General features: G+C 53.7%; 1 protein-coding gene across 1 annotated transcript in view; it reads left to right on the top strand.

The window, feature by feature from the left end:
* Positions 1-19,670, top strand: part of RRM2 (ribonucleotide reductase regulatory subunit M2) — a 56,262-nt gene extending 36,592 nt beyond the window's left edge. Inside the window, exon 10 of the mRNA XM_049695918.1 lies at positions 19,635-19,670. Coding sequence (XP_049551875.1) covers positions 19,635-19,655 — 21 coding nt within the window. The 3' untranslated portion in view covers positions 19,656-19,670. The remainder of the gene's footprint in view (positions 1-19,634) is intronic.
* The last annotated feature ends 6,103 nt before the right edge of the window (positions 19,671-25,773 follow it).

Raw genomic sequence — 25,773 nt, 5'->3', positions numbered from 1 at the left:
CAGTGGCTCCTGAAGGCTGTGTAGATGAACTTGAAGTTCAAGTTCTCTGAGCTGAGTTTCGCACCTGGATTCCTGAGAGATGGAAGCAGGATCCTGGAGGACCCGGGGGTCTGAAGCCTTGAACTTCGGGAGAAGAGAGAGATGCGAGTCAGTTTTTCCCAGCTCCTGAGGCCCCTCGGGGCCTTGGCTAACATCCAGTTGACAGAGATTGGGTGCCCCCCACCCCTGCTGAGTGTAACCCAAAGTAAGTGAGACCAGGGGAGCGGCCTCAGCCCCGCCCTACAGGCTGCCAGCCCAGCTCTCTCCCACGGGACACGGGAGCCCCCCTGATCCCTCAGGAGGCGAGCGCCCTGAGTCCCAGGCTCAGACAGAATTCCGGGCGGGAAGGGGTGAGGACTGCCTGTCTCCGCAGGCTTCCCAGCTCTAAGGGGGGCTCAGGAACCCCCCAGACTCCCCGGCTGGGATCTCCTGCGCCTGCTGGGACCCTTGTCACTCTTTCCACCTTCCAGAATGACCCATCTGCACTTTTCCCAGTTAACGATCACATTTCCTCCTTGGCTGGAACGTGGAATTTGTTTTGGAGGCCGAGCAGGTGCTGAGACATAGAGCACGTGAATATATCATGATCAGGAGTCGGCTGGCTGATGGGAAACACACGTCCTCCCTCCCAAAAAGGGGCCGCGTGGCCAGGTTGCTGAATGATTCCTTCACTGGCTTTGATCTCAGCCGGGAGGGGAAGCAGGCAGCCCCCAGCCCAGCCCGTGGGCGCTGGAACCAGAGGGGGAGTTTCAGTGTGAGTCACTGATGCCGGGAGGGGGAGCTGGATGGGCTGTGTTGTCAGTCTTGTTTCCCTGTCTGGGGTGTGTGTGTGTGTGTGTGTGAGAGAGAGAGAGAGAGAGAGAGAGAGAGAGAGAGAGAGAGAGAGATGCAAGGAGACGTCTGGGCGGTTGATTAGCTCAGCTACCCTCAGTGGCTGCAGTCAATTTGGGCCTGTAATTGGGACAGACACAGGCCCTGCTGTGAGGTGGGTCATTTAAGGCCTGGGTCTCTCTCTCTTCTCTCCCTTCTCCTTCCCTCCAGCCTGCCTTCCTGCTGGAAGGAATAGTGAGTCTGCCACGTGCCTCTGAGCAGCAGAGAGAGTGCTCCCTCCCATCTATGGCCCCTTGAAAGCACAGGAGATGAACGCCTGATTAGAAACCAGATGCCAGAAGGAAGGTGTTCCCAAAAGCCAGTGCGAAGTGAGAGACCAGGAGAGACAGCCTCCATTAAAGAGTGCCCCTAGCCACAGGCTGTACCCAAGGACCACAGGCTGCTCTGAGATGCGGGGCCCAGGCCTCATCAGGGGAAAAGAGGTTACCTGGAGCACCCTGTGTCCTGAGCAGACCTGTGTGGGCCTCCAGCGGGCTCAGAGCCCGGGCGGAGAGTCTGCAGGGGCTGCAGTGGGGCATGAGGCCCAACCCCTCCACGGCTCACACGTGCCTGACTGGCCTTCTCCACAGAGAACCTCAGTCCTGTCTCCCCCAGGGCTGTGGAAGGGACCAAGGGAGGCAGTACAGAATAGAGCTCGGGAAAGGGTGGAAACAGCTCTCTACAGGGAAGATGCCCTGAAGCGGGAACGGAAACCGGCGGGCCCGGCGACTCTGAATGGGGAAGCTGCGATCCGTGTGCTCTGGGGCCTCCGTGGTCTCGCTTCCAGTCTAGCCCCCAAGCCCCTTTTGCCGGATTTGGCTTTTTTTTTTTTTTTTTTTTTTTTGAGGTACGCGGGCCTCTCACTGCTGTGGCCTCTCCCGTTGCGGAGCACAGGCTCTGGACGCGCAGGCTCAGCGGCCATGGCTCATGGGCCTAGCCGCTCCGCGGCATGTGGGATCTTCCCGGACCGGGGCACGAACCCGTGTCCCCCGCATTGGCAGGCAGACTCTCAACCACTGCGCCACCAGGGAAGCCCGGATTTGGCATTTTTACAAATGGTCTTAAAGATGCGTCTGTCCGTGAAGTGGGCAGGGGCTGGGCAGGCACAGGCTGGCACCACGGCTCTCCAGATGTGGCCTGTGACGCTGACAGGCCTGAGCAGAGGGGCGATTCGGGAGCCACGGAGGAGCCATCCTGGGCATCTTGTCCGGAACCATGTCGTGACGTCCCGGGTCCCTGGAGGACATTCCCATCGCCTGGGGGATCGGAGCAGGTCAGCTAGTCAGAGGCAGGAGCGGTCACGGACCCTTCCCCAAGGCCACCATCACTTAACTAGTTTTCCTCATTAAAGAAAGTTGTGTCACCTGCGTGTCAGGCTCCGACCGGACACGGACTCTCGGTGGCAAACAGAACAGACAGAAGCCTGGGCCCTATGGACTTCGGATGACAGGAGGGAACAGGAGGCTCCGAGGGTGTCCCTAGCCCCTAGCCTGCTGGGGCCTGGAGAGCTCAGGAGAAAGTCCTGCTGCAGGGTGTCTGCCGGCTCGGAAGGAGGCCTGGAGGAGGGCCGGGGCTGTGGGTACGGGGAGCCACGCTGCTCCAGGTTAGGCGCCAAGGCCCGAAGCTAAGCATCACGGCTCCTTTGAGGGATGAAAATGTCCTCCAGTGTGACTATATTGAGAGAGAGGGAAGCTGAGCTAACGGGGCCTGAGTTCCGCAGCCAGATGAACCTGGGTTAGATCCTGATGCGACCACTCACTGGCCGTGCGGCCTTGGACAAGTGGCTTACAGTCTCTCTGCTGTAAGTGGGGAAGCCGACCCCTCCGTCATGCCATTCTGGAGGGTCAGAGGTGAGGGACGCAGGCCGTCACCACGCTGGTCCCCTTGGGGCCCTGCTTTCCCCCCTCCTCTAGCGTCTTCCAGGACCGGAGGAACCAGGGTGGGTGAGAGCAGGAGAGGGGCTCTGCTTCCCCTGCTTGTCAGCGACAGATGGGAACCCGGCTCAACCCGGAGCCTGAGGAAGACACAGGGAACATCCTTTTGTTTTTAGTTCAGTTCTGTGAGTGGAGTGCTCCTGGGGCCGATAGATTTTTTCCAGTAATGAAATTGTAGAAAGGATTGAGTTATGCCTCTCGAGCTTTAAAGGACAATCTGTGCCCTTTCCCTGGCCCTTCCGGCCAGACCAGCAGATGCTCACTCCCTGTGTTGAGGTCAGGACCCCTGCCTTCTTTCTTCTGAGTCGCTGGCACGGCCTCTAGAATGTCATCCCGTGACAAGGAGGCACTTGGGGTGTTTGCTTTGTGACTGCACCCAGGACTGGAGACGTAGTTTGCCAGATGAAATGTGCGGCCCCATGTTCAAAAATTATTAAGGATTTCAAGATGGCGACAGCGAGCGTTAAAGCAGGTGCAGAGCCCTTCGGGCTGCCTGGGTTTAAAGCCAGCCCTACCACTTACTAGAGTTAAGTCCTGAGTCTGATGACTTAAACTCTCTGTGCTCAGTTTCCTCATCTGCGAAACAGGGAGAACAGTAGTAGCAGCCTCTCCCCTTCCAGGGGCACGGGGAGAGCCACCTGGGCTCCAGGGGTGAGGCAGTGTGTGACTCCAATCCTTCCTCCCCCCTCTCTCCTTCCAGGGGCACGGGGAGAGCCACCTGGGCTCTAGGGGTGAGGCTGTGTGTGATTCCAATCCTTCCTCCTCCCTCTCTCCTTCCAGGGGCACGGGGAGAGCCACCTGGGCTCTAGGGGTGAGGCTGTGTGTGACTCCAATCCTTCCTCCTCCCTCTCTCCCTCCCCTTTGATCCCCTTCCTTTCCTTCCTTCCTCTTTCGAGGGTCCGCTTCTCCCCTCTGCATCCCCAACATGCCCGCTAGTGGCTAATGCTGACCTGTCCTTGCTGCCGAAAGCTGGTACCCGGGTCAGCGAGTCCCCTGGGAGCACCCTGGGCCCTTCCCTCTGTGTGCAGGGTGGCCCAGCTCCAGCGCTCCACTCTGAAGCCCCCGCCCTCCCCTCCTCCTTTGGGCAGAGGCCACGCCCAGCGCAGGCCCCTCACTCAAGGGGCGCAGCCCTTCCCACCAGCACAGGGCTCAAACCCCTGGGGCACGTTGGATTTTCACCCAGAATCTCAGGTAGAGAAGGAGAGTGGGGAGGGAGGTGATGGAGGCCTCCGAGCACCCCTAGGGGAGGAGAGAGAATTAGGTACAGAGGAAAATATGCCCGTAACCCAAACATAAACACAGAGCTCCGCCAGCATCCGTAGCGCTGCCTTCTGTTCTTTAATCAAGGCGTAAGTGTTTTTCTCTTATTTAAAAGTGCTTATTTGAAGTGTAACACACAGCGGAGTGCACAAATCTTGTGTGTAGTTCGGTAAAGTTTTATAAACATACACACCCGTGTATCCCCAACCCTGACCAGGACATAGAACACTGCGCGTGCTCAGAGGCCCCGCAGGCCCTGCCTGGGCAACCCTTCCACTGCCTCCAACACTGTTGTGATGCGTCACCGTAGAAGAGTTTCGCCTGTTCTTGAACTTCAGTTAAATGAGCCTACGGTCTGTGGGCTTTGTGTTTGGCTTCTTTTGCTCATCATCCCATCAGGAAGACCCACGAATGTGTGTACAGCACTAGACTGTGTTGCGGTATGCGGGCCTCTCATTGCCGTGGCCTCTCCCGTTGCAGAGCGCAGACTCCGGACGCACAGGCTCAGCGGCCATGGCTCACGGGCCCAGCCGCTCCGCGGCACGTGGGGTCTTCCCGGACCGGGGCACGAACCCGCGTCCCCTGCATCGGCAGGCGGACCCTCGACCACTGCGCCACCAGGGAAGCCCTGATTTCCCCAGTTTTATCTATACTTGTGTGTGTGCGTGTTTCTTTAGTGCTATGAATTTTTACCACCTGTGTAGGTTTGTGGCTCCAGCACCACAGTTACGACCCTGGATCCCTCCAGCTGTGCTTTCATAACCTCATGCCCCTCCCTCCCACCAGTCCCCTCCCCCCACCTCTCTGACAACCACTAGTCTGTCCTCCATCTTCGCACTTCTGCCATCATAAGAACGTAGGTAAATGGACTGAAGCGGTACGAAACCTCTGGGGATCCGCCCAGATTGCTGCATCCGCTGGGTGTTGGTGGCAGGGATCTGCCGCGGTGTGCTTACCATTAACCCTTTAAAGGACATCCAGTTATTTCCAGTTTTTGCCTGTTGCAAATGAAGCTTCTGTGAACATCTGGGTGCAGATTTTTGTGTGAACATAAATTCACACAGGGGTGCAATTGCTGGGTCAGATGGCTGTCTCCTCGTGACTAGTTTTAGAGGAGCCCAGGGTACACAGGTGACTCTGCTGAGAACATATTCGAATGCGAAATTTTTCTGTGACCCTGAAGTCTTTATTGTGAGACCTCTGGGGACCACCCCCCCAATCCCTCATTTTGGGGGATCAGAGCCTCTCTCTGTCTAATCCGGGTCTGGAGACATCTCTTCAGGCGAGGGAGGTGCTTCACCCCCTCAGCCTCCCTCTGAGAGGGTCCCCACTGATGACCCTCCGTGGGCAGAGGACACAGTGTGTTGATTTCTTTTTCTCCCAGAGGCAGGACCCATGAGGTTTACAGGCTAACATGTCCAGCTCCAGACTCACCCAGTTCTCTTGACCTGGGAAAATGTAGAGTGTGTGTCACCTGTTGTACAGACGAAGCCCTTTGAGAAAGCAAACAGAATCCCATAAGAACTTTCCTCTGGGAGAAGCTGACTTGGTCTGTTGAAAACTTGCCCCCTTGCTTCTAGCAGAAAATGTCTCAGTGGAGACGTGAGAATGTCTCAGTTAGCCTGAGAGAATTATGATGAAATCATTCTCTTAGCTCTAGAGACAGGCTGGGGAAGACCATTTTCAATGTCCTGGAGAGACATCAGTAACCAAATGGTTAATGAGAAAATTCCAAGTTATTCATTATTTACCCGTGCTGCATAATGCATGAAGCCCGTGAGCCAGGCCCATTTGTGTTTTCAACATTGGCCTCAAATGTCAGCCCAGTGCTTCACGTCCTCGGAAGTGATTTGGCCCTGTTGCATGGCCCTTCCTCCCCTCCAGCTGGATTTTAAGGGGAAGTGACCAGCCTCAGGCCTCGAGGCCTCCTGCGTCCTGCCCACTGTGCTCTTAGCCTGGGTGGGCCTCCCTCTTCTACTAAACTCCTATCCTCAGAGGCTTAGCCTGGAAATCCCTCCTCTCTGACTCCTCACAGAACAGGAAGTGGTCCTCCACCCACCATCTCCCTGCAGCACTTTGGGGCTCCGATAGAACTTTTACCACCACCGTCACCACCATGACAATAACTACTACGATTTATTTAGTTTCTAATGCCTGCAGGACACTTGGACACATTATCACCTTGAACTCTCATAGTAGCTGGTGAGGCAGATATTATATTTCTCAATTTTAAGATGAAGAAGCAGGCTTAGAGAGGTTAATTAACTCACCCAAAGACACATAGCTAGTAAGAGGCAGACTTGCAATTTGTCTGCTGGATGGCAGGAGCTGTCATTCCTTTTCTTCTTGATCATTCTCAGTAGGAGTTTATTCATTTGTTCAGTCTCTTCAAGAAACCAACTTTAAGTTTCGTTGATTCTGTTTATTTCTTAGTTTGTTAATTTGTGTTTTTATTCTTTTAATTTTATTTAATTAATTTATTTAAGATTTATTTACTTATTTATTTATTTTTATTTTTGGCTGCATTGGGTCTTCATTGCTGCGCGCGGGCTTTCTCTAGTTGCGGCGAGAGGGGGCTGCTCTTCATTGCCGTCCTTGGGCTTCTTATTGTGGTGGCTTCTCCTGCTGCAGAGCACGGGCTGTAGGCACGCAAGCTTCAGTAGCTGTGGCATGTGGGTTCAGTAGTTGTGGCTCGCAGACTCTAGAGCACAGGCTCAGCAGTTGTGGTGCACGGGCTTAGTTGCTCCGTGGCATGTGGGATCCTCCTGGACCAGGGCTCGAACTCGTGTCCCCTGCATTGGCAGGCGGATTCTTAACCACTGCGCCGCCAGGGAAGCCCTATTTTTATTCTTTTCTTCTACTTTCTTTGGATTTATTTTTCTGTTCCTTTTGTAACTTCTAGGGATGGATCTGAGTTCATTACTTTTCGATCCTTCTGCTTTTCTGCATTTAAGACTAGGAATTTCCCTCTGAGTGCTGCTGTAGATACATCCCACACGTTTTGCTCTGTAGGAGTTTATTATTCCATTCAAAATATTTTCTAATTTTCACTGTGATTTGAGCTGGGTTTGTGCCCACGTTTGATGGGTGCCACAGCTTGCTTTCCATGAGATCTTTTTTTGGCATCGAGTGATTCATTTTCATGTCTGTCCCTCCCTCTGGATCCATGGTTCAGGTTTTGTCCCAGTCCCACCATGGCTCCAAGTTGCCAGACTCCACCCTTATAGGTACAGTTGGTGGGCTCATGTTACGTGCCTCTGTGCCACCTGCAACTTCTTTCCCACCCTGAAGTCACAACGACATCTGGGTGGGCAGTGTTACTACAGGGATACCATGGAGTCTGTTTTAATCTACCACAAAAATAAGCAATTCATAAGTTTGGTGTTTTGGCCATCATTGGTCATACATTTTGACCAGGGTCCACTTAATTTGAGAAGATCAAGCAACTCACCACCTATGCATTCCTGTTTTCCAGGGGAAAAAGGAAGTGGTGATAACAAAGAATTGGAGGGAACTGTATGAATTACCCAGTCTTTATGACAGAAGATAGGCCTTCATGTAACCACTCAAATGCAGGTTCTTTCAAAAGTGAGCGAGGGGGGCTTCCCTGGTGGCGCAGTGATTGAGAGTCCGCCTGCTGATGCAGGGGACACGGGTTCGTGCCCCGGTCCGGGAAGATCCCACATGCCGCGGAGCGCCTGGGCCCGTGAGCCATGGCCGCTGAGCCTGCGCGTCCGGAGCCTGTGCTCCGTAATGGGAGAGGCCACAGCAGTGAGAGGCCCACGTGCCGCAAAAAAAAAAAAAAAAAAGTGAGCGAGGGCTGTGTTTTGAGTATAGTGGGCAGAGACGGGCACAGTGCCAGCTCCCCACCACCTTGTCATTCCATGTCTGGGCCCAAGGATTTCAGGTCCTGGCGGGCGCCCTTGGGATGGATGGGACTAATGTGGCCTCAGACCGTGGCCTCTGGAAGCTGGAGGGGCAGAGGCGGGCATCCAGGCAGAGTCGACGGTGGCAGCCCCCTCTGGGTCAGGGTGGCCTTGCTCTCGCCCGGCCCTGGTTAAGTCACTTTTCTTGTTCCACAGGCAGAGAAGGACCCTGGTTCTCATTGGCTGCTTGACTCAGAGAAGCAGGATTCTTCCTATTGGCTCTGCTGCCTTTTCTGGCTCAGACAACGTTTAGCAACAACAGGAAGGCAAACCTTCTTGTGATTGGGTCTCGCTGACCAGCACAGGCCTGGTGTTTTGCTATTTTCATCACAGGACTTGCAGTTCATAAACAACCTCCACTTTCCTCATCTCCCAAACCTGGACAGTCACGACAAAACTTAAACTTCCTTCCCTTCCAGTATTCCTCTTCACTAACAATTTCGTAGCCAACTTACCTGCTGTGGGGTGACCAGCTTGCCTAGGTTGACCGGGACTGTCCTGGTTTTAGCACTGAAAGTCCAGTGTCATGGGAACCCCTCAGTCTGGGCAAACTGGGACAGCTGGTCACCTCACCTCAGAGGCTCACACTCGGGAATGTTCTGCTGCTCCTGTGGCCCAAAGCCGATGGGAGTGAGAGGGACCCAGACAGAAGGGCTGAGTTGAAAGGAGGGTTGGTCTTGCGGCACCAGCCTGGCGAGGGCTGAGGCCTCTGTGCAGCCCCTCCAGCCTCCCATTTCTCTCCGTGGCCCCGTGCAGTGGGCTGGGAAGGGCCAGAAGGGGAGCCCTGAGCTCTCTGTCTCCCAGAATGGACCCCCAGCCAAGTAACGCCAACTATCCCTGCAAGGTTAGCCCAGGTGACGTCACATCCCGGGGCTGGGAGGGGCTTAGTGACCATCTCCCACTTCTTTGACAGATGCGGAAACCAAGCCAGGAAGGGAGGAGACGTTCCCAAGTAATATTAATGGCAACTCGACTTTGCTTCGTAGCATCTGTGGTTGTCAGGATAGCACAGGCCTCCAGAAAGAAGCTCAGGGTCAGCCCTGTCTCTGCCGTAAGAACCGGCACTGGAGTGGCCAGTGTGCCCCGAGGGGGCTCACCTGAACCCACTGGACAAATGGCCAAGTCATCAAACTTGGAATGTTTGTAGCAAATCGGCCAGGATAGCATGGATTTGGAAGGTTCCTGTGGTGTTTTGTTTGACTAATTTTTATTTTTCCTTCGTGCCAGTATTTTAATAAGTATTTTGGAGGAAAGAGGAGAATCAGTATGCTACTGCTGACTCCTGGACGACAGAGAGAGACAGAGACGGAGAGAGAGGGAGAGAGGGAAGGAGAGAGAGACAGAGAGACAGGAAGGAGGGGAAAACTCGGGGAGGGACAGAGGAGAAGCTGAGTGGGGACAGCTGAGAGCACCAGTTTATTAATCTACTCTTATAAAGAAAACTATATGCAAAAATCTATTCATGAAAAAAAGTTTGCACTATATTGACTACATACTTTTAAAAAGCTTCTTTTTATCATGGGAGATTTCAAACACACACACCAATAGAGAGGATAGTATGATGAGCCCAGAGCACCGTGTTCATTTCAACAGGGCTCAGTGATGACCCGTCCCGTCTCATCTGTACCCCATCCATCCGTTCTCTCCTCTCCCAAATCTGGGTTATCGTGAAGTCATTCCACTGCTATCATTTCATCTGTGAATATGATTGACGACATTCTCGAGTAGACTGGATACATTAAAAAAATATCCTTGGCTATTTTCTTGAGGATGAGAAATTCCTACAAATACAGTTTCTATGTCCTGGAGTCTCCCTTCCTTGCCTTTCGACCTCTTCTCTCTGTCCCTTTGTCTCCTCTCCCTCACCCCTCGACCTCCCCTGTCGGTCCTCCCCAGTCTCCCCTAACCTGTCTTCCTCCACCCTGACTCTCAGTGCCACCTTCTTGGGGGGCAGGCAGCCCAGCCGGTGCCGAGCTGACTCTTCCCTCCATCCTCTGTCTCGGATTAAGTTCCCTCGAGCTGAAGCCGTGGGGAGCTGGACAGAGACAAGTTCAACACACCCTGACTGCTGTTATGAAGTCAAGTGAAGAAGAGTCAGTCTAAACTTGGCAGAAATCTTCATAACCTTATATTTAAAAATCCTACAGTTAGGGGACTTCCCTGGTGGTCTAGTGGTTGGGACTCAGCGCTTCCACGGCAGAGGGCGAGGGTTCGATCCCCGGTCGGGGAACTGGTATCCTGCATGGCAGGGCAGCCAAAACCAAAACAAAACAAAACAACTCCTACAATTAAAAATACAACATATAGTGAATATAACAAACAAAAAGCAGACTCACAGATACAGAGAACAAACTAGTGGTTACCAGTGGGGAGAGGGAAGGGGGAGCCATGGAGGGGTAGAGGATTAAGAGGTACAAACTCTTAGGTATAAAATAAGCTACAAGGATATTTGTACAACATGGGGAATATAGCCTATATTTTATAATAACTATAAATGGAGCATAACTTTTAAAAATTGTGAATCACTATATTGTACACCTGTAACATATAATATTGTATGTAGCAACTATACTTCACTAAAAAATTAAATTAAAAAATCCTATTGGTCATGAATCACTGTAAAGGTGTAAGTCGTTAGAATCGATGACTGGCCGTTTGATGTATCAACCAGCACTGTGTGATCTTGGACAGGTCACTTCCCCTCCCAGAGCCTCAGTTTCCCTCTCTGTAAAGTAGGGACGTTGGCCCATAACAGTGGTTTTCCAATTGTTTTTGGAAGCAGAGTCTTTTTTCCTAACTGAAGCCAGGGTGAACCCCAATGTGTATGACAGTCAAAGGGGGGCTCAGGGTCCAGGGGAGCAGGCACTGAGATCAGGCTGCCCGGACTCCACTCCCACACTCGGGCCTCAGTTGCTCACCTGCCCAGTGGGTCTGATGACAGTTGAGAGGTTTCTTGGGGTCAGATACACCTGAGGGGCTCAGCCTGTGGCCTGGCTCAACAAACACCAGCCTTCATTTTTTTTTTTTCTTTTAATGTGTCACCCTCTTCTGCTCAGCTGTACCTGCTGCTGATTTCCTGCTGATTTCCTCTCTTTTGGTAACACATTTTCTTCAAGTACATTTTTTTTTTGTTTTTTTTTTGTTTTGCGGTACGCGGGCCTCTCACTGTTGTGGTCTCTCCCGTTGCAGATCACAGGCTCTGGACACGCAGGCTCAGCGGCCATGGCTCACGGGCCCAGCCGCTCCGCGGCATGTGGGATCTTCCCGGACCCGGGCACGAACCCGTGTCCCCTGAATCGGCAGGCGGACTCTCAACCACTGCGCCACCAGGGAAGGCCTCTTCAAATACATTTTTGTTGTTGTTTTGTTTGTTTGTTTTTTGGCCACGCTGCGTGGTAGGTGGGATCTTAGCTCCCTGACCGGGGATCAAATCGGCACCCCCTGCAGTGGAAGCGCAGGGTCTTAACCACTGGACTGCCAGGGAAGTCCCCAGCCTTCATTTTTATTTCTTGTGCCCTGAATGAGGCAGGATAGGGTCAGGGGGATTGGCTGACCTTGGCCGCTACCCCTCTCCTCACCTTGGGCCACCCCACCTCCTCAGGGGCTTGGGGACCCGTTTCCTGTGCTCCGTGTTCTCAGGTCCCAGCGAGGCTGTGCTCTGACACCAGGTCAGGCAGGCCCAGAGCAAGGACCCAGGGGCTCCAGAGCCCACAACTCTGCCCCCACCTCCCAGAACCCCTGAGGGGAGCTCGGAGGAGGTAGATGTGGTGCTGGGTGGCAGGGCCCCTGACAAGGCCCGCAGGCAGCCCACCCCTGGGAGGTCCTTACCCAGCTCAGTGGTGCTCCCCGGTCTTGCATGGCTTGTCCCCCTGGAGTCCCGTTCCCTGAAGGCTCCCAAACCAGGAGTGAACCAGAGGCTCAGATAATCAACGTTCCCTGCTTCTCACTGCTGTTGAGTGCGGCCTCTTCCCTTCCCAGGAAGGGTCCAGGAGAATGATCAACTCTGAAGGTAATTATAATTATGGAAACTGCAGCTTGGTTGTCATAGAAACCCGCCGCGCACAGCTCCGTCTTTGGGACCGCAGCTCCTCGACCTGGCGGCTGCAGCCGGGCATGGACACTTTCTTCCCTTCCTGCCTGGATTTCGACAATCCTCAGAGGGGAGAGTAAAATGCAGTCATAGATTCCTCTCAATCCCAGTCATTTGAAACTTGCAGGAAACAACAGAGACTAAAGTGGTCGGAGAGAAAGGCTTTCTCTGAAGCTGGATCTGTGTCTTGGGAGACACGGGTGCCCCGAGGCTGTCTCTGTGTGTCCCAGGTCGCAGGGGTGGAGGGTCACTGGGAGGGCGGGAAAGGCAGGGGCTCTGGACCCCTGTGTGTCTGTGTGACCCCAGGCGAGTCACTTCACCTCTCTGAGCGGTTTCTGTCTGTAAAATGGGGATGGTAACACCCACCTCCTCAGTTTCTCCTGAAGATTAAATGGGCTGAATTGTGGGCCAGCCACATCACAGGGGCTTGACAAACGTCAGCCCCCTGCCCACCTCATTGCTCTCCCGGTTCCATGAAGACATTCGGGGATGGAGAAGGGAGAGGGGGCCCCCTGCTCCCTGCCTCTGACTTTGACCTTTTGACGCACCACTCCCTGTTGCAGCGGTTCTCAAAGCAGGGTTCCTGGAGCAGCATCTCAGCCCCTGGGATCTGGTTAGAAATGAAACTTCTCAGGCCTCACCCCAGACCCACTGAGTCAGAAACTCCGGCGGGGCGGCACCCAGTGGTCTGTTCTGATGCTTCTTCTAGGGGATACGGTGCCCCCTCAAGTGTGAGAACCACTGATCTGGGATCTACTCCTCTGTCCCTGAGGACTGCTCCCACCCCGGACACCGTCTGCTCTCGTCTGAGCTGAGGGAGGGTCCACAGGGGACAAGCCTACTCCTCACATGAGGAAGCGGGGCCCAAGGCGATGGGACGAGACTCAAACCCAGGCACCGCTCCGGGGCGCACGCCCCTCACTCTCTGTGTGAGAGAGCCGCTTTGGGGTGTCTCCCAAGGTGGGCACAAGCGGGCGGCCCCCTCCGACCGCAGTGCCCACCCCCGGGATGGTCAGATGGCTGGATTCCGCAGGCTGGAAAGGTCAGGCGGAAGAGCGGGCTGAGACGGGAGAGGGGTGTGAGGGGCAGTCCCGGAGGAGGGAGGAATGACTCAGCCGGTAAACGGGAGACCAGAGGCTGAAGGTGACCGTGTCAGGAAGGGCAAGGAGGGACAAGGGTGCCCGCTATGAATCTGTCATGTCCCAGGACTTCAGCGTCCGCTCAGATTGGCTGGGGGCCCATGACCCCCGTTGGAGCAGGAGCCTGCAAGCGCAACCTTGGTGGCTGGTGACAAGCATCCTTGGGGCTGCTGTGTAGCCCCCAGCACAGCACAGCCCCTGCCGTCCGCCCTCCCCACTCGGAGGCAGCAGTATGAGAAGAGCAGTCCCAGGCTGTGTGACCCTGGGCAGGCCCTCACCCTCTCTGATTCCATTTTCTCACTTGTGTCCAGAGAATGCAGGTGCTGACTTCCCAGGGTGAGGATTAAATGAGATGATTTTAAACATCTGGCTTGAGGCTTGGGAACACCACAGGGGCTTCCTGAAGGCAGGACTGGGTCTGATAAATCTCCACGCCCCCAGCCCCTTACCTTTAGAGGGGCTTCGGGAGAGAAGCACCTCCAAGTCTTCAGACAGAGCATCAGTAGGGCTGATGTAGAGCAGCACTGTGGCCGCCCACCCATGACCATGAGGGCTGTTTCTAAGTGGAGAGAAAGTAATTCTGACATTTCTTTGCAAAGAACAAACCACTGGGTTTCCCTTGCACACAAGGCATTGTGAGGGGAGCAGTCTGCCTCATAGGACCCTGGCATTGCCCTCCGCGTTCTTTCCCAGCTGTGCTTGAGGGCAAAGAAGGCAGTACCATGGCTGGATTTCCATCCGTTGAGACGCTGCCTATGCTTGTCAGCCCTGCGGGGTAAGCTCTCAACAGAGCGCTGAGGCTCTCCAGGGCAGAGTCGCCTTGATCAAAGCTGAACCTTGGGTTCTACCATTTATGAGCTGTGTGACCTCAGGCATACTCCTTAACCTCTCTGAACCCTCCATGCCGCTGTGGAAGATTAATAAGATCATATCTGTAGGAGGTCTTAGTGCCATAGAAATCGTCGTCAGTGATGGGGGCTTAGCATCATGGCCTGTGACATGCTGGTGGCGTTGGGTAGACAGTGAGCTAGACCCAGACAGGCTGAGCCCGAGATGGCCTGAGCAGAGCAGGGAGGGGTGCTGTTGGCTGGGTGCATGGGCAGAGGTGGGGTCACTGCCCACAAAGGGAAGGCTGATTCTCACTCTGTGCAGGGGGCCAGGAGAGAGGGAATGGGGCCTTCTTGGCTTCGGGGCATCTGAGCACTGGGGAGACCCAGGTCACATACACTGTGCAGGGAGCAGCCCACAGCTGGGGCTTAGAACCAGTGTCCAGCCCTGGTCCCACTGACCAGGCGTCTATGGCAGGTCTGGAAGGCAAACAGGAAGCCAGGGCACTTGGGGATAGATAGGAGGCCATGGCTCTCCCCAGGCCTGGGTGTGGGACCTCCCGGAACTTCCAGGGCCCGGCTACTGTCGGCGTGCGGGGCTCCTGTTTCCCCCTCAGCCTGGGACTGCGTGTGGGATGGGGACTTTAGTGCTGACAGAGGAGGGGCAGGCAGGACACACCCTTAGCGTGGAGGCCCCACAATGCAGAGGCAGGAGAATGGCAGAAATGACCTTTTATGACCCCCTGACCCCTGAGGAATCTGCATACCACTGTCAGGCCTGAAAACTGCGTCCTCGGAGGATCTCATTAAGGCCAGAGTGGACACACCTGGAGGTGGACCCCAAGAGAACAGGATGGAGTAGGCAGGCGTCTATGTGAAACAGAGCTCCCTGAAGCCGCAGCTCCCTGAAACCGCTCAGAAGAAGGGAGGGTGGGAGGCTAGGATGGGCTGTTCAGCGGAGCTTCTCTCATTTGTCCCATCCTGTGGATGCCCCAGGCAGAGTGGGCAGGCAGTGGGCTGACGGAAGCCCTGCCCGGGTGAAGGGGGGCAGGGAGCGCCATGGAGAAGAGCTCCGTCTTCGGAGCCACATGCACGAGCTGGAACCAGCATGCCACTTGGTACACGATCCCTCCCTCCATCTCTAATGCGGGTCCTTGGGAGGAAGGAGTGAGAAGCACAAAGCAGGTGCCATTCCTACTGCAGGGGGAGGGGAGGATAGGCAATTCCAGACTGGGGGACGGCACCCCCCTCCCTCTACAATCTCAGTGGCTGGAGCCCAGACCCCAAGTCACTGCTCCTTCCCAGGACCCAGGGGTCGCTTCCCATCCCACCCTGGCCTGTCTGCCAGCCGGGGGGCAAAGAGGCAGAGCCCACAAAGATGGCTTTGGGGCCCCTGTCCCAGAAGGCCTTAACTGGGCCTGGCTCAGGGGCTGACCCCTCATCCCTGCCCAGGTGGTGGGCCAGTCTGAGTGGACCCCTTGATGAAAATGGGGGAGCAGGACCCTAGAAGAAGCCAGAGCGACATTCCCTCCAGTCGGACCATGGACCACCCTCCAGGATAACACCCTCCTTGTGCAGTACAAGTAACCCAGACGCTGGGCTTGTGGAGGAGGGAGGCTGTCCACGTGGGAGGGGCAGCTGGCTTCTTGTCTCCTTTCTAATCATTCCCTGGAGATTCACCTTCCCCACGCCTTGACAAACGCTGTTGCCTATAATCTGGCCTCGGTAGCCCTTTAGCCTGTACGCAGGCACGGAGACATCTCCTCCCCATGAGCCTCACTGCGAGGCCAAGTCTGGCCAGATTCTGTAAGCGGGTCTTTGCTAAAGGCTCAGGGATGACACAAGGGAGACAAAGGCCGGGGCGATAAGGATTTAGATGCTCAAAGGTGTAGTGGCTCCTCTTCAGCCCAGGGCTCCTTCGAGCAGCAGTGCCCAAAGTATGCATAGATGCTCTGTGATGAAAAGTTTCTGTGGCCAAGTATGTCTGTGAAAACCTGAGCTCAACGCAGTTTAATGGGCCCCCCTGCCCCCGGCCCCTTGCAGGACTTATCACAACCTTTAGTGGGCCGGGAAATTTGTGACACTCAGGCAGCAGCAGAGTAGGCGGTGCTTCTCAAACTTACGTGACTGCAGAATCCCCTCTCCCTGCAGCAACGTGTGGTACTGCAGGTCTGGGGAACACGCTTCGGGAAACCCTACCACTCAGGGTGGAGGTGTCCTTGTCTGGCCCCTAGGCTTGCCCGCTCGTGGCCAAGGGTTTTAGCCTTTCCAGTGTAGGAGCAACCTGAGGAAGCCCAAGCCGAAGTGGGAGAGACCCAAAGAGCTGGGCCCCCTCCTCTGGCCCCTGGGGACTGGTCTCCCCAGTTCTACCTGCTCAGCAGGGGAAGCCTGAGAGGGTGATGGAGCCTGTCTGGGGTCCGTCCTGTGGGAGTTGCTTCCACCCTGGCAGGAAGTGCCCGGAGGTGGTGCATTCAGACCCCGAACCCAACTTCACAGTCCCTGGTCCTTCCTCTATGACTTGCTTCCAACTCAAAGACCCCTCCCGCCGACGGCCTGTGTGAGGGGGAACAGCCTCTTGGCCTCTGTCCCCGTGCTCCCCATACCCGCAGTGCTGTCCCTCTTATGCAGACCTGCCCTGGACTCCCTTCTCTGCTCTGACAGCCCTTAGACTTCCAGAGGCTCCAGTGGAGGTCCAGCCAGAGGTGTCAGGTTTTGGACTCGCCCAGGCCCCTTTCTTCTTTAGCCAGCTCTCTCCTGTCCGTTCTCTGCTCTTCTCTGTCGGTCTGGGTCTTGGAGGCTGGACTGAATGGACTTGGTAATGACTCACCTGTCCCCCAGCGCCCACTGGACTGGGCTGGTGGGAAGCCCTGGTCAGAGATGCAAGTTCAGGGGACAGAGGCTGGAATGTTCCATGCTCCCTCCTACTCAGAGCTGCTTCCAGGCAGGGGCTTCTCCCTCCTGTTGGTCTGGGGTGGTGCCAGGTCCCCCCAGGGCTAGACGCCGGGCACCCCAACATGCCTCATGGCTCCCTGCTCTCTGCTGCTCCCCTCATGTAGGCTCTTCAGAACGCAGGCTGAGCACACCTGTCCTCCCCACTCGGGGCAGGGGAACTCTGTCCAGCTCCAAGACTATTCTTCCAGCAGACATTACTGAGTGCCTACTACGTGCCAGGGACCTCGAGGGCCCTGTGAGTCATGGACACAACAGTTCTGTCTTCTTCTTTATACCCACGTTCAGGTTACACAAGTCACGCGCCCTCAGTGGAAAGTTCTGCGTGGGCAGCAACAGACCTGGGGCTTCACGATCTCAGCAGAGCAGTCAGCAGTTGCAAAGCACCCCCTTTCCGACAGAGGGACGGAGCTGGGTTTTATCAGGGCAAACATGGGATTGCAACAACAAAGCCAGAGTTGTCAACCCAACCGGGAAGAAAGGCACAGGGGCAATTAGCAGGGAAGTGGGCACTGCTTTCGATGTCCTCTAGACATTTATCTCACAGCTGGTCCTGCCCTGGAGTGTGCAACGAAGAGGCATTGCCCAAATTAAGATAAATCCTGTGACCCCCTCAGCCCATTTCAGTGCTTAATGCAAAACATAAACACATTAAAGTCATTTCAGAATCTGGAGGAGTTTGAATAATTCAGTCCCTTCATCATTTACTCCAAAATGCCTCATTTCATCTTATGAGTCATCTTTGAAAAGAAGAGAGAGATGTATGGTGGCCAATCACTTGGGATTGTAACCAAGAGAGCTGGAAAAGCTACGAAGAGGAGGCTGCCAGCTCCCTGGATGGACACGGCCCGGGGCCAGCTTCTAGAATCAGTCTGGAGTAAGTCTGCCTGGGGAAGGGGCAGAGAGGTCTCTGAGGGAAAGGCAGACCTGAGTCCAACTCCTGGAGTCTTGGGGCAAAGTCCTCATCCTGCCTGGGCCTCAGCTTGCTCATCTGTGGAACAGAAACGACGATTGCTGCTCCTGGGTGCTGTGAGGCTGGCCCGGCAGGTGTGCGTGGATGAGGGTGGACACTGCCGCACGCAGAGCAGCCGCTTCCAGTGACGTCCAGGGAGCCACGTCCTCCCGCAGCTCCTGGAGCGAGCAGCACACCTCTTTGTCCTGCTTCATCGTTTATAGTTTTGGATTCAGGTCCCCATCCAACCGCGGACCTTTGTAGGCGAGGACCACGGCTTTCTCCCCGTGCCCAGCGTGGCTCTGGCCCGAGCTCATGCTTATGGCCCAAGTGTTTTCTCTCCTGATCACCTCCACCTGGAGGAGGGACAGCAAGGGCTCCTGCTCAGGGGCTGGGGCTGATGTCCAGACTCTGGTCTTTGTGTCCCCCCTCCCCCACCCGGTGCCCTCCTCTGTCTGCCTCAGTCACAGACCCACCTCCTCCCTTTCCTCCCTGCCTCCCTGGAGTGGTGGGGAAAACCCCGGCCTTAGAGTCAGGGCAATACACCTGAGTTCAAGCTCTGGTTCTACCCCATGTGTGCCTCTGGGAGAGTTATTTATTTAACCTCTTGGCATCGGTCTTCAACATGGGAGTGGGGATAACATTGCCCCTTACACCATTGTCCGTGGGGAGGATTAGAGCTGATGTCTGTGAAGCCTGCGGCCCACCAGAAACCCTCACAAGGGGATGGCGGTGGTGGTAACTGTTTCAATCTGCAATCTATTTCTAATCCTTCAGCCTCCACCCACCTGCTGAGGCCGACAGTGGGAAAGGCACTTGTGGCAATGGCGGGGGCTACAGAGAGGAATGAGACATGGTATGGGCTCCCAGGGAACTTGCCAGTATGACAGGCCTGCACTAAAATAGCTGCAATTCAAGGGACATTTGCCAGGTGGGCACGAAGGAGGAAGATAGGAACTGTAGCTGCAAGGGTTGAGGAGGTCTGCATGGAAGAGGCAGCGTGCAGATGGTCCTAGAAGGATGGGTGGGATTTGGAGGTGGAAAGTTGGGTATGGGGGGAAGGAAGAGGGTGAGCAGGGACTCTGAGAGGGGATAGGGCAGGAGGAGTCCAAGGGAATGTTGAGTCCAGGCTACGGTGGGTGCTGTGAATGTAGGAGGGCTGGCAGAGGCGATTTGGGGGGAGAACTTGACTCAGCTGGGAAGTCAATGGGAGCAGAGGCACCTTGGGTAAGACCTGGAGGGTGAGTTACCTTCAGCTGGGTGAACGGGTGTGGGAGGAAGAGTATTCCAGAAGGAATCATATTTATCTGGAGACGGAGGATGTGAAGTGAGGGAGAAGCCATGTCGTGCAGAGACTTGGGTGGACTAGTATGGTGGACACATTGGCCACTCCCCAAATGCAATCTCCTTTCTCCCTGACTTTGTCCAATAGCAACATACTCAGGTCCAGGGGATGAACTGTGGTTGGTCTAAGGCCATCATGGTAGTCCTGTGCCAGGTGATTGGTTTAGAGATAAGTAGGTGACCTGGTCTGGCCAATGAGATATTAGGGAAAATCTGCTAAGGAAGTTGTAGAAAATAATTTTCTTGATTGATCAAAACAGAGATGATATGAGGAAAATCCTTTTGTTTCCATCCTTCCTTCCAGTTTTGGACACAACTGTGCTAGAAAGTGATGCCTGGAGCTGCTGCAACCATCTTGCAACCATGAGGGCAAGACAGAGATGCCAACCTGGTGAACTGCTGTTGTTGAGTGGCTGAACCAGCCCTGGAACTACAGACTTATTATGTGCTATTGTTAAATGGCTATATTATTTAAACAATTAGTTAGATATGTGCTTCTCATAGGCACATATATTTGTAATTGATTCATTGCGTTAAGGATTTTGATTTTATCCTAGGAGCAATGGGAAGCTATTAGATGGTTTGAACACTTAAAGAGGGCCATGCCATGATTATATTTGTGCTTTCTCAATATCACTGAAAATAGTTCAGTGTAATCTGTGATATCATCAGACTAAAGAAGAAAACCATATGATCATCTCATAGATGCAGAAGAAGTATCTGGCAAAATTGAACAATAATTCATGATAAATACTCTCAGCAAATTAGGAATAGAAGGGAACTTCCACAATCTGATAAAGAGCACCTACAAAAACCCCACAGCTAACATGATACTTAATGATGAAAGACTGACTGCTTTGCTCCAGGATCAAGAGCAAGACAAGACTAGGATGCTGGCTCTCATCACTCCTGTTCAGCATTAAACTGGAGGTCCTAGCCAATGCAATAGGGCAAGAAAAACATCATCCACACTGGAAAGGACAAAATAAAACTTTCTATTCACAGATCACATGATTATCTTTGTAAAAAATCCTAAGTAATCTACAAAAAGTGCCTTTGACTAGAACTAATAAGTGAGTTTAACAAAGTTGCAAGATAGAAAGTCAATATACAAAAATCAATTGTGTTTCATTCTGTATCTTGAGAGTGGTAACTATATGACTCTACATATGTGATAAAACGCCATAGACCTATACACACAAGTTGTACCAGTGTCAGTTTCCTAGTTTTGATAGTGTACTATAGTTATATAAGACGTAGTCATTGGAGAAAAGTGGGTGAAGGGTCCACGGGACCTCTCTGTACTATCTTTGCAAATTTTTATGAATCTATAATTATTTTAAAATAAAAATTTTAAATCATTTCTATTTCAATGTACTAGCCATGAATAATTAAAAATTGAATAAAACACTATTTACAATAGTTTCCCAAAACATGAACTATCAATAATTGGATGTAAATCTAACAAAGAATGAGTAGGATTTGTATGTTGGAAACTATAAAACACTCATGAACAAAATTAAAGAAGACCTAAATAAATGGAGAACCATATTGTGTTCATGAATTGGAAAACAATATTTTTATGGTATCCATTCTTTCCAAAGTGGTCTATATATTCAACACAATCCCAGTCAACATTGCTGTAGCCAGAGCCTGGAGAATAGATTAGAAGGGGGCCAGAGAGGATGTGAGGAGTCCAGGAGGAGAAGCCCGGCTGAAAGCTGAAGGTACATGTGGACCAGAATGGCCGTGCTGGGGGTGCACGTGGGGAAAAAGGGTGGATCTGAGAGATACTGGAAATGAGATCAGCAGGAAGTGGTGATGGAGCGCTCTGGAGAGTGAAGGAGAGGGAGAAGTCTAGGGAGGCACACCCCTTGGATTCTGCTTCCTCAACTGTCTGATCAGAGGTGCCTTTCAGGAGCCCGGGTCAGTGGGGGAGGGGCAGGTCAGAGGGCACCACCAGTGACCACGACTGTGTGCAGCCTGCACCAGTGACCAGAAGCTGGTGTGTATAGGGACAGGTTCAGGAAAGGGCGAGACAGAAATGGCTGTGTTCTTACAGGTGTTGAGGGCCCTGCCCCTGCCTTCCCCTTGGAAGGTAACCACTGGAAGTTAATTTCTTAGAATTTTAAGTTCTTTTCAATTTTTAAAAGTCCCTTGTAAAATGCAAATTCCTGCTACAGACATCGCCCTGAGGCTTTTCCTCTAACACCACATCGCATGGGCAGGACGCTTGCTGCGTCTGGACCCACGTCCTCAACCGAGGCACAAGCAGTAGGGCCCGCGGACAGACCCTCGAGAGGGCGGAGGGCTGGGGTTGGGAGAGGCGGCCAGGAGGGGGCCTGGGTGGGTCGCGGTCCCCCGTGGATGGCCAGCCTCTGGTGTTGTCAGTAAGATGGGGTCTCTGAGCAGCCCCTTTCCTTCCTTCCGTGTCTCTCCTGGCTCCTTGCAAAGAACTGGGTTTATTCCCGGGAAGCAGCCATGTCAGTGATCGGCACAGACAGACAGGAGCCCCAGGGCCCCTCTGTGAGGCCGTTTCTGCAGCAACCAGCCACTGGGGGAGAGGGGCCTGGAGCCGTTACTGGGGATGGAAACTCAGGAAACCTTGACCAGAGGTAAGACGGCCAGCCCAGGACCCCCGCCGTGGTACCCTGGCTGCCCAGTGGGGTTTGAGGAATCCGGAACCGACCATTATCCCACCCAGCCAGACCTCACTGGGCCGAGCCTCGTGCGGGTGCTGAGGGTCCACGAATGAACAGACCACAGCCTTGGGCTGAGATGTTCACAGGCCCGGGCAGAGGTTGGGCAGACAAGTACTTGGCAATGACCACACAGGGGGACAAGCCGGGCTGGACTACAGAGCCAGGAGGCCGGGAGGAGTGAAAGATGCCCGGAGCAGGGAGGACCAACCAGGGCTGGCGGCCCGAATGGGATCCAAGGCCAGGGGCCCACCAAGGCCACAGGCTGATAGAGTGATACTGACAGAACTGGGGTCCCCAGGAAAGCATGTGCTCGATGACCACACTCCCCAGGACACCCACCCGCACCCACTCTCTCCAGCACTGACCCCGCCATCGGCCTTTCAGCTGTCTGAGAAGAAGCTCGGGATGCAGGGGAACAGCTCAGCGAGCTCCAGAAATAAAGAGAAGGTGGGGAGGGAGGGCCCTCCCCGCCCAGGGGGCTCTGCCTTCTGCTCTGGCTCTGCTCCAGGTCCGCCCGACCTGTGCTCTGGACCCAATGCCTCTCTTCCAGCCTCTGAGGTCCACGTCTGCGTAACGCAGCCTCTGGCCTCAGTCTCTGTCCCATTTTCTGAAGCTTCGTTCTCCCTTCCCGAGGATGCAAAGCAGCACAGATTTTCCACCTCCTCTTTTCCTAAGCTTTCCTTTGCCTCTTGCTGAGAATGCCCGAGAAAGAGCGATGGCTTTTCAGGGCGGCAGCTTGGCCGAAAGGCCAGCGAGGGAGAAGTAATTACCTCAGCGATGACAGGTGTGCATCCTGTCACTGCCCCAGAAAATGTCACCCATCCATCAGAAAGGGCCAAACGCCCGCCCACACCTGGCTGGGGAAGCAGGTTGGCTCTGGAGAAGCCAACTCCGTGTGGTTTTCTAAAGCAGTCGCTCACTCATTCAACACACATGTACTTATTCCATAAGCCTGGGGGCCGGGGGGCCAGCCTGGCAGCTCTCCTTTCCTGATGGTCACCACTGCCCCCTGCCTCAGTTTCCCCAACTGTAACATGGGGGACAACAGTGGTATCTACTCACAGATTGTTTGTGAGGAGTGAATGATGCATCAGTAATACATATAAGGGTCTGCCAGCCATGGAGCCCTGCTCAGCCCTGGTCAAGGGCATGGAGCACGTGGCCCAGGTCAGACCAGTTAGGCTGGTCCTCCAGGGACACAAAGACTCCAAACAGGAGATGCTCCCTCCCTTCAGGTGCGTCCTGAGAGACCAGGCATTAGTGTCTCCATCTGGATGCCCAGAGCACTCTGCTCCTGTCGCAGCTGACGCTGCTCACCCTTCCAGGGATTCTAAAGGTAGCCAGAGTGGGTTTCTGTGTGCTTGCACCCCTAGAACCCTGATACAACCTCCTGTGGCTGAGACAAGCGGGGGTGGATGTCTTCCATCTGGGATCTGGCCTCCTCCTCTGGCAACAGAGCCCAGCCTCTAGGGGAGACTGACCAGTGATGGAGGCAAGAGGGGCCCTCATCTAGCCTGCAGAATCAGAGAAGGCTTCCTGGAGGAGGTGGTTCCAGGGCAAGTGTTAAAGGATAAAAAGGCATTAGCCAGGTGAAGAGAACATTGTAGGAGACTCCAGGTAAAGGCACACAGAAAACAATAGGGCAGAGTGAGAAGAACTGGCGGGCAAGCGAGGTAGCCAGCCAAGGCTCTGGCAGATGCCTGGGCAGCTTGCAGCCTCCCCGCCAGCCCCATGCGCACCATTCCCAACTTGGTCTGGGTGCAGGGATTCATTCTCTGAGGAGCTGCAGGGACCATTAGGGACAGGATGCTAATGGATGGCGCCCCATTGAGTCTGCTGGCTTTGTGAACATGCCTGCAACGGCTAATTTGCTTAATTACCATTGATGCAATGGTCCTGAGTGGTAATGCAGATACTCCGTCTGTGGCAGGAAGTCAGACCCTGAATCTTTCCTCCTCCAGGGCAGATGGCACTGGAAATGGAGCCCACGGCCTCTGCTGATGAGCTCAGAGATGTCACATGTGCCACTAACGTCCACAGGCATTGCGAGACCAACAGTTGCAGACCTTGCGAGGACCCCGTGGTGTCCTAGAGAAAGAGGAACGGTCCTGGGGGTTGTGAACTAAAAATGCCACCTGCCATACCAGTAAACAAAGGATGTTGCGGCCATCAGCCACTACAGCCGGCCCAGTGGTGAGCCCTGATGGAACTCAGGATGAGAAAACACAGGACACTGGCCCCGGATAGCTGAGGTGCACACCAAAGGAGTGATTTCAATGAGCCCAGGCTCCTGCATCTTCCCATACACAGAAAAGTGCTAAATTCCTTAACTTGAGATGTCTGGTTTCCTTTAATTAACAGTAATCTGTTAACTCCTGATATCCCTCCAGCTACCTGGTCTTTGTTGCAAAAACTCCTCTGTATCCTGGCTTCTCCCTTACCTCTTCGGAGCTGTCCGTCAGAGTTATCTGAGATGCTGTGTCCCGGGATTAAGTCCTCAGTTTTGTCCACCAAATAAAACATAATTCTCAACTTTTAAGTTGCGCATTTTTTTTCAGCTGACAGCGTTGAGGTATAGCCTGAGCCAGGGCAGATCTAGCGGTTAGAAGCAGCCCCGTGCCCGCTGCTTGTAGACCAGCGAACTTCTTTAATCAGACTCCCTCTCCACGGCTCCTTTGCTCTGCCTTCCCTTCTGGTCTCTCTGCTTCTCCTCAGTCTTGGCTTTTGTCCCAACAAGTTCAGGCTGGTAGCCAGGCATCAGAGGCCTAGATGGCAGGGGAGGAAAGTGAGGAGAGAGCATGGAGGAGGAGGCTCTGTACTAATGAGCATCTGACAGTCTAAACCAGAGGAGCGAACAGGAAATCGGGTTTGTGGTATCTGCCGTCACTGCCCCATACGTTCTGTTTAATCTGCCTTTCCCAGCTCTGAACAGCATTTTGGGCAAACCCAGAGTTTTCTCATCACTTGCAGACACAAAAGTCCAGCTCACTGAGATCTTGCACGGGCTTTAGTGCTTATCTTTCCTCTTCTTCCTGTGCACATGGACTTTGGGGGACGTGAAGGTGAGGGGAGGGGTCTGTTACTTTACTTTTTTGGTCCTAGCTTTCTGGGGAATGGGAAGAGAGGTGTGTACCTTCCATTTTCAGGAACCTGGGAGTTTGGATGTCTGAAGAAAGCTTATGGCCCAGATGCTGGATGAAAACCAAACAACAGTTTGGGAGAGTCCTATAAAATTAAGCACACATCCAACCCGTTGACCCAAAAATCCTACTTCTAGAAATTTATCCACGAGAAATGAAAACATGTTCATAAAAACGACTTACTTAAGATTGTTCATAACAGTTTTATTCGTGATAATTAAAAATATAAACAACCTGAACATCTATTAATATGTGAAAGAATAGACCTGGATTGGACTAGATCGGAATGCTACTCAGCCATAAAAGATACGTGAAAGGGGAGAGTTAGAATGTAGTACATGAAAAATACAAAAGAGAGGTAAAAAGACATGGTGACTGGTAAAGTGAGAAGGTCTCATAAATCACTAACTGGAATTCCAGAAGGAGATAACACAGAGAATGGGGGAGAAGCAGTTCTCAGAGAAGGACACCAATCATCAGATTCACGAGCTATAACAATTCCCCAATTTCTTCTCTGCCACATTTGGGTTGGAGGATGGCTTTTTCTACTCCAGTGTTTACTAAACACGCCTGCAGGTTAGACATACCTGGGGATTTTTAA

Source organism: Orcinus orca, chromosome 13 (assembly GCF_937001465.1).
Source record: "Orcinus orca chromosome 13, mOrcOrc1.1, whole genome shotgun sequence".
NCBI classification, from domain to species: Eukaryota; Metazoa; Chordata; class Mammalia; order Artiodactyla; family Delphinidae; genus Orcinus; species Orcinus orca.
Note: the sequence above shows the minus strand (reverse complement) of the source record. Positions and strands in the feature narration are given on the sequence as shown.